Source organism: Delphinapterus leucas, chromosome 13 (genome assembly GCF_059928025.1).
Source record: "Delphinapterus leucas isolate spDelLeu-1000000601 "Yukka" chromosome 13, BTC_Dleu_Yukka2, whole genome shotgun sequence".
In the NCBI taxonomy this organism is placed as follows: domain Eukaryota; kingdom Metazoa; phylum Chordata; class Mammalia; order Artiodactyla; family Monodontidae; genus Delphinapterus; species Delphinapterus leucas.
In genome coordinates, this window is record NC_143141.1 from 21,531,142 (window position 1) to 21,539,703 (window position 8,562).

Below are 8,562 nucleotides of genomic sequence, written 5' to 3' on the forward strand. Positions count from 1 at the left end.
GTGTGTGTGTGTGTGTGTGTGTGTGTGTGTATGTGTGTGTGTGCATATGCATACCATGGCCTGAGGTCTTGGAGAACAGTAATAAATATCTTATTCCAAACTTACCTGCTTTTGTGCTCTTGTCTTATAACAAGACTCTAAGGAACAAGTTTGTATGGGAAGAATCTAGGGGTGGCCTCTGTCAAGTTTCATCCAATTTCCTTGGAAAATGACTGAATGTACATTCCCACCAGTGTATTTGTGATGAGTATGTAGGCCCTGTTCCCTTAGGAGTTGGGTTGTGTTATACAAAGGCATTGCTTCCCCACACACTGTACTGCCCATTCCTCCTGATGGTATGACACAAGCAGCCTTAGTGTGGTCCCGTGCTATTTATTATAGAATGCACTTCTGAAATCATTTGCTGTGAAGGATCGTGAAGTATCTATTCTTTTTCTTTAATGGGCAATCCACCTTGGATCATGACTTTTATAAAATATAGTCAAGAATAAATTACTTGGACTGACATGCAGATCATTGGCAGTTGTCACTCTCTTTATTAAAACAGGAAAAATCTGAATAATTTTAGCACCAACAACTTTTCCTGGGGTAATCTCCTTTTCTTGGGCAATCTGTCGAGGCACCCCATTACATAGATACCTTCTCATTTCTGCTTACCTGGATCAGAACTTCTAGATCTATAAACTTTTAGAAACATGAAATTGCAATTTGGACAACTTGTTGGACGCTGAGTGTGGATTGGCTTTATGAGTGAGAGACTCCTGGAGACCCCTGTCTAGGGAGTCTCCACTCTCTCATGGTTTTTTCTTTCTGGGAACCCACCAGATTCTTATGGTGAAGAGATAAGTATCCATTCTGAAATATGTTCAGATAAAGACACCATAAATAAGGAACTCTTCAGGTCAATATTCTTGATATACATGGTTGAAAATATCCTCAACAAAGTATTAGCAACTCGAATTCAACAGAATATTGAATGTATAATACACCCTGACCAAGTGGTTCTTATTTCTCGGATGCAAGTATGGTTCAACATATGCAAATCAATCAACAGTGTACATCACATTAATAGAATAAAGGGTAAATAGCACACAATCATCAATAGATGTAGAAAAAGCTTACAGAATCTGTGGTACAACACAGTGGCTATAGTTAGCAATAAGATATTGTGCACTTAAAAAACTGTTTAAAAAAAATAAAAAAAAAACTATTAGGAGTGTAGTTCTCATGTTAAGTGTTGTTACCACAGAAACAAAGAATCAAAGCAAGAAGTGGGACACAAGGAAACTTTCAAAGGTGATGGATATATTTACTACCTTGTTTGCAGTGATGGTAACACATATGTATACATATGTCCAAATTATCCAAGTTATATACATTATGTGCAGATATCTGTATTTACCAACTATTCCTCAATAAAGCTGTAATAAAAGTGGAACACAACTGAGGAACTATGGAGCACCACTACTGCCGGGATCCTGGATTTAATACAGAGTGCCTGGAATCATTGTCATTATTGTTTTTTTTTTAATCATGCCATCCCTAAATGAGCTTTTTTTTTTTTTTCAATATCTAGGTTGAAAAATTCTGAATTCTTCTAGGGGAAATCAAGAAAATCTTAAAATCTACTATATCTATCTTAAAAATTTAATCTATATTAAAAATACCTTCTTACAAAGAAAAGTTTAGGTCTAGAGGGTTTTGGAAGAGTCCTACCAAACTACCCCAAGACACATATTTTAAATATTATATACAGGCTTGTAGAGAATAAAGGGAAAATACTTCCTAACTCTGACAGATAATAATAGAAAAAATTCCTTACGGAAAGGAAAAGATACACTTTTACCTAGTTTCAGATGTAATGGGTGATTCTCTCTCTTTGAAGAAAGATTGCCTATCTTAAAAGGGTATAGGAAACTTGCTAAATGTCAATTAAGGAAAGTAGACACTGTCAATTCATCTGATCTATTTATTTGAGAATGAAAACCTCCATATGTAGTATCACCAGATTTGGCAAATATGCAATATCTGTCAAGTTGAGCAAAGATGTAATATTTGATATACACTAATACCAAGAAACTATTTGTGGCTTATCTGAAATTCAAATTTAGCTAGGAGTCCTCTATTTTATCTGGCAAATATACCTATGTAGCAATGCTGAGTGGCTCTTGGCCCACATAGAAGATTTTGACCAAGGTGACATCCCCCTTTCAGATGGGGCAATTGGCCAAATATTTTTACACAAGATATGAGGCTGAGAATGTGTCAGAAATGAGGTAGTGAGTAGTATAATGGTCTAAAAATATTTAGGTTCAATGAAAATTTTAACTGTCTTCACTCATGTAAGTGGTTCTTTTCAAATAAATCATCATTTATTCACTTTTTTTATTTATTCAAGAAATATGAGTAGAGACCCCACAGGATATTAAGCCTTCCCAACTCTAGTCCCGACTGAGGCCAGAGTATGTTTCCAGGACACAGGACAGAAAACCCACTGGGCATTTCTTGCAAGTACTCAGGAAAGTGATACCATTCAGCAACTATAGGGATAAGGAACTAATTGTGTGGTCATTGAAATGCTGCTAGTCCTCAAACTGTTTGTTGCCATACCTGTGCAAGATAACTACAGAAATCCAGTGTAAAATTTTAGAAGTTTTTATAGCAATTTGGCAGATTAGTTTTGTCTATGAAATCTAAAATTTTATAAATGGTTTCTTAACATATGTAACTCTTTTTTTATATTTCAATTTTAGTAATTCATTTTTAAAAGGGCTTTAATTCTTAGAATAGTTTTAGATGTATGGAATTATTGAAATGGTAATATAGGGACTTACCACTCGATACAACTGATGAACCATACTGATACAGTATTACTGATAATTCTAATTGAAATATTATTGACATACAATATTACATTAGTTTCAGCTGTACTACATAATGATTGGATATTTGCATACATTATAAAATGCTCGGCTTGATAAGTCTAGTAATCATCTGTCCCCATACAAAGTTATTATAATATTATTGACCATATTCCTATATATTGCATCCCCATGGCTTATTTATTTTATAACTGGAGGTTTGCACCTCTTAATCCCCTTCCCATATTTCACACCCCTTACCACTGGCAACTTGCTGTTTGTTCTCTGTATCTATGGATGCTTTTATTTCTTTTCATTTGTTTGTTTTATATTTTAGAATTCACATATAAGTAAGGTTATATTGTATTTGTCTTTCTCTGTCTGATTTAATTCACTTGGCACAATACCCTCTAGATTTATACATATTGTCACAAAATCTTTCAGTTTTTTTTGTGTCTGAGTAATATTCCATTATATAAATTTTATACATATAAAATATATATTCCTCATCTTCTTTATCCATTAATATGTTGATGAATAGTTAGGTTTATTCTGTACATTAGCCATTGTAAATAATGCAGCAATGAACATTGGAGTGTACCTATCTTTTCAAATTAGTGTTTTTCTTTTCTTCAGGTAAACACCCAGAGGTGAATTTGCTGGATTACATGGCAGTCCTAGTTTTAATTTTGTGAAATAATGTTTTCCATAGTAGCTGTACCAATTACATACCCACCAACAGTGCATGAGCACTCTCTTTTCTCCACCTCCTCACCAACACTTGTAATTTGTTGTCTTTTTGATGATACCCATTATGCCAGGTGTGAGGTGGTGCCTTATTGTGGTTTTGATTTGCATTTCCATGATGGTTAGTGATGCTAAGCATCTTTTCATATGCTTATTGGCTGTCTTCTTTGGAAAAATATCTACTCAGATCCTCTGCCCATTTTTTAATCAGAGTACTTGATTTTTGTTGATGTTGAGTTGTATGAGTATTTCGAGTATGTTGGACATTGACCCCCTATTGCAAATATTTTCTCCCAGTAAGAAGGCTGTTTTTCTGTTTTGTTGATAGTTTCCTTCACTGTGGAAAAGATTTTTATTTTGTCTTATTCACATTTGATTATTTTTGCTTTTGTTTCACTTGTATGAGGAGACAGATCCATAAATATATTGTTAAGAAGGATGTCACAGGGCTTCCCTGGTGGTGCAGTGGTTGAGAATCTGCCTGCCAATGCAGGGGACAGGGGTTCGAGTGGTGGTCTGGGAAGATCCCACATGCCGCAGAGCAACTAGCCCCATGAGCCACAATTACTGAGCCTGTGCGTCTGGAGCCTGTGCTCCACAGCAAGAGAGGCCGCGATAGTGAGAGGCCCGCACACCGCAATGAGGAGTGGCCCCCACTTGCTGCAACTATAGAAAGCCCTTGCACAAAAACAAAGAGCCAACACAGCCATATATAAATAAATAAATAAATCAATTAATTAATTAATTTTTTTTAAAAGGCAAAATTGCTTTAAAAAAAAAAAGAAGGATGTCACAGACTATACTCCCTATGTTTTTCTACTAGCAGTTTTATTGTTTCAGGTATTAAATGCAAGTTTTTTATCCATATTGATTTCAATTTTGTGTACATGTGAGAAAGCAGTCCTGTTTGATTCTTTTGCATGAAGCTGTCAGTTTTCCAACACCAGTGTTGAAGACACTGTCTTTTTCCCACTGTATATTCTAGACTTCATTGTTGAAGATTAATTGACCATATAAGCATGGGTTTAGTTTAAGGCTGTCTATTCTGTTCAATGGACCTATATGTCTGTTTTTTTTGAGTACAATATTCTTTTCATTACTGTTGCTTTGTAGTAAAGTTTGGGATCACGGAGTGCCATACCTACAGTTTGCTTCTTTCTTAAAACAGTGACAACTCCCAATGATCTGCATGTCAGTCCATTTCTTCTTGACTATATTTTATAAAAGTCATGATCCAAGGTGGATTGCCCATTAAAGAAAAAGAATAGATACTTCACGATCCTTCACAGCAAATGATTTCAGAAGTGCATTCTATAATAAATAGCACGGGACCACACTAAGGCTGCTTGTGTCATACCATCAGGAGGAATGGGCAGTACAGTGTGTGGGGAAGCAATGCCTTTGTATAACACAACCCAACTCCTAAGGGAACAGGGCCTACATACTCATCACAAATACACTGGTGGGAATGTACATTCAGTCATTTTCCAAGGAAATTGGATGAAACTTGACAGAGGCCACCCCTAGATTCTTCCCATACAAACTTGTTCCTTAGAGTCTTGTTATAAGACAAGAGCACAAAAGCAGGTAAGTTTGGAATAAGATATTTATTACTGTTCTCCAAGACCTCAGGCCATGGTATGCATATGCACACACACACACACACACACACACACACACACACACACACACACAAATGCCTGAAATGAGGCCAAGAGACAGGGAAGGCCAGAATGAGGTGGTCAGGTTGGGGGTGTGGGGAGGATTCCCCTTTCCGGGATGGATCTTCACTCTTGGTTCCAAGTCCATGATGAGCTGCACACCAGACTCAGGCTACTGACTTCCCATCTGATTTAGCTCTTGAACTTGCAGACATAGGGTAAGTTCACATAACAGTTATAATCTCTCCACTTCAGATAGCCTGAAGAGACAGAAGAGCTCAAGTGAATGGGGCTGGTGGAGCTTGAGAAACCAATGGGGACGCATCCCAGATTCTGGCCTAGGACTCAAAGGCTCTCCCTCAAATTCACCAGGGTCCCACTCCAGGGGAAAGAGAGAGAAAGAAAGGAGAGGTGAGAGGGGATGGGAACAGACAAGCAGTTCCATCCCAGGGGGATTCTCTGAAGACCAGACCCAGAAATAGGGGATGAGGGGATGGAAAAGGCTGGGCAGAAGTGACCTCCTCTGTTTCCTACCTGAGCTTCTGGACAGGCTCCCACAATAGCCAGGGGATGAGTTGGTGGAGGGATCTCTCTCCCAGGCAACGTAATTGAGCACATCAGTGCTACTCCACTCCCATCCACTGCCATTGGGCTCAGAGCCCTATAGAGCAGAGGATGGAGTCAGGTGAGGTGGAAAGGCCTTTAGAGGTCTCCTGGCATGATTTTCCCTCAGCTGGAACACCTGCTACCCTCCCCAGCATCATGGAATTAGTTCTGCTCTACCAGGTGATGCCCCACAGCTCTCCTCTGGGAAACACTCCCTAACTCTTTGCTTCTATTGGCAAATTCAAAAGTCAATAATCACAAAGATGAATAGAACGCCTCAGAGTAACTTGACACTGTGTGAACTACACTTGGTGGTACATTTGTGATTACCCTCTGAACCTCCAAGACAACATATGTTTTATAAGGGAAAAATGCATCAATCCTAAATACTCATTTAGCACTTGCTAAGGGCAGCATGTGCAGACTCAGGGATGCACAGCAAACTGAATCAAGGTGTGGTGTGTGAATTGTGTAAAAGCTTGACAAGAGGCAGATTAACCTTAGCTGGAGACTGGAGACCTGCACAGAACTCAGCTCTGCAGCTGGTCTCAAGGCCCTCCATTCTCCAGTTACCCCCTTGATCTCCGAGCTCTAGGGATCTCTACGTTATTTCCAAGGCAGGCACAGGGGACAGCGAGCAGGCCTGGGTGGCCATAGCATCCTGGCAGGTAACAGACTAGAGAGGATGTAAGTGTACCTCTGTGGGGTCATGGAGCCCAATCCAGACGTCTGAGACGGTTTTCAAGTTGTTCTTGACCAGGGCGGCCATGAAGGATCCCTCAGCCCCACTGAGCACTGACACAAGGTGTCCTGAGGATCTCTTCTGGCAGGCCATCTGTGTGGAGAAGGGAGAGACTGGGGAGGAGCTTGAGACCCTCACTGAGGGAAGGGCAGGGACAAGGTAAGTGAGAAGGGGTTGTGTTTGCAAAAGATGAGGTGCTCATTCTCACCCTCAAGAAACTCTAGAGAATGGAACTCCCAGCCCCCAAACCCTGTCTCTAATTTGCATCTCCTTATCAGCCCGAACTGCAAATCCCAGCACTCACGTTTGCATTCATCCAGGTTTTAGGTGTTGTAAACAAGGCATAGCAGTAGGACGCATAGGTCATGGAGCCTCTCGGACAGCTGATCCGTGCAGAGGGCAGTTTCTTCTGGGAATCTTCCCCTGGCCAGGAAGAAATAAAGGAGAGGGATGGGGCGAAATGGAGAGAGGGGATTGGAGTGGGGAGGTGACCTTGAGGAATATCTGTGGTGCCACAGCTTGAGGCAGCGACACCAAACTCCTGACTGCCTGTCACCAATGCCAATATTTCCAGGAGTTTTTCTTAATCATAAAGTAGACCTAGTAATTGGGAGATGGTCTGTTTTCTTTTTATTCATCTGCCTTATTCAAAAGTCCAAGCCTTCTCCTCATCTTGGCTGACTGTTTCTACACTGGATCCTCCAGTCATTCTCCTTCTACTCATCTCATTACTGACACTCTATGCTTTCCCTCCTTAATATACCCACATAAATTAGACTCTACTGAAAATTGAGAATCATCTCATCCCACTGTTACTGGACCACTGAGGTGCCTCCCACCACTAGTCACCCAGAAGGAAGGATGATGATGCAGGAATTGCAGGCAGTGTTGTTGTGTGGGGAGGTACCATTACCACGGGAGGCACACAGGAGCTTTCCTCCTCTTCTTGGCCCTGAGCAAACACTGGGAACCCAGTGCTAGAGGCAGAGAAGTCTCACCTTGGACTTGAGACAGGAGCATCAGGCAGGAGAGCAGCATCCAGGACAGGCTGGGGACGCCCATGGAAGGCATCATTTTGTCTGTGATGTGCGGAGACAACCAGAGAACTAAAGGAAGGGTGGTCAGAGAGAGACTATGAGAAACCCCCTGTTGTACCTCTTGTCTTTTCCTCTGTCTAGTTCCCTAGGAATAAATCCATCTTGATGGCTTCCATCCCCTTCCATAGTTCTGGAAAGAATCTGAAAATCTATATATCCTACTGCACCTGAGGCCTCCCAGGACTGCCTTTGCCTGCTCTCAGAGCTCCTGCATTCTCTGAGGACAGGGATCCTTGTATACCTTCCCTGAAATATGTGAGGTGAAACCCCTGTCAGGGGTGTCATCTTGTCTCAGCTCCTACTTACTTCTCTTGCGAGGGATCTGCACTGGTTTGTCGGGGCAGAAAAGACTGGGCTTTTATAAGAGGATTTGAGGGAGGGGCACTGAAATGAATAACAGGATCGGGGAGCCAGGACAGGGGTCATGGGAAGGGCCTGGCTTTTGTTCAAGGAGATTCCCGCCATGGGGAGGAGTCTCTTCCCAGCAAAGCCTGGGAATTGCCACAGATATTGCCTGTTTCTCATTAACAGGTCAGCACTTTTTCCAGGAACAGGTGAAGTTTATTCTTTCCCCGACTCTTCCCTGATAGGCAACTGTGGCACAAAATGTGGTATTAACTTTTAAGGGGCACATCTACTGGAGTATTTCTTCTGGTTGATGTCTCAAGTGCTCACTCCTGTAGGCATACACATGTGTTTCTTTTAAATTGTTCAGTAGAATTAAATAAAAGTTGGATGATAAGTGGAGGTGAGTATGGGAATGACAAGTGTCACAGATAAGTGAGGTCAGAGAAGGAAATGAAAGTAAGAGGAGACGGTGGTTCAGGGTTGCCTCTTCTACATGGTAG

General features: G+C 40.9%; 1 protein-coding gene across 1 annotated transcript; it reads right to left on the reverse strand.

Annotated features, from left to right (window-relative positions):
• Positions 1 to 5,328: 5,328 nt before the first annotated feature.
• On the reverse strand, positions 5,329 to 7,751 carry LOC149747701 (lithostathine-like). The gene is made up of 5 exons (XM_089922914.1): positions 7,616 to 7,751; positions 6,922 to 7,040; positions 6,573 to 6,710; positions 5,804 to 5,930; positions 5,329 to 5,529 (listed from the first exon to the last, which is right to left on the reverse strand). The coding sequence occupies exons 1-5, from the start codon at positions 7,689 to 7,691 to the stop codon at positions 5,462 to 5,464; spliced, it is 528 nt and encodes a 175-aa protein (XP_089779040.1). The 5' UTR covers positions 7,692 to 7,751; the 3' UTR covers positions 5,329 to 5,461.
• Positions 7,752 to 8,562: the final 811 nt, after the last annotated feature.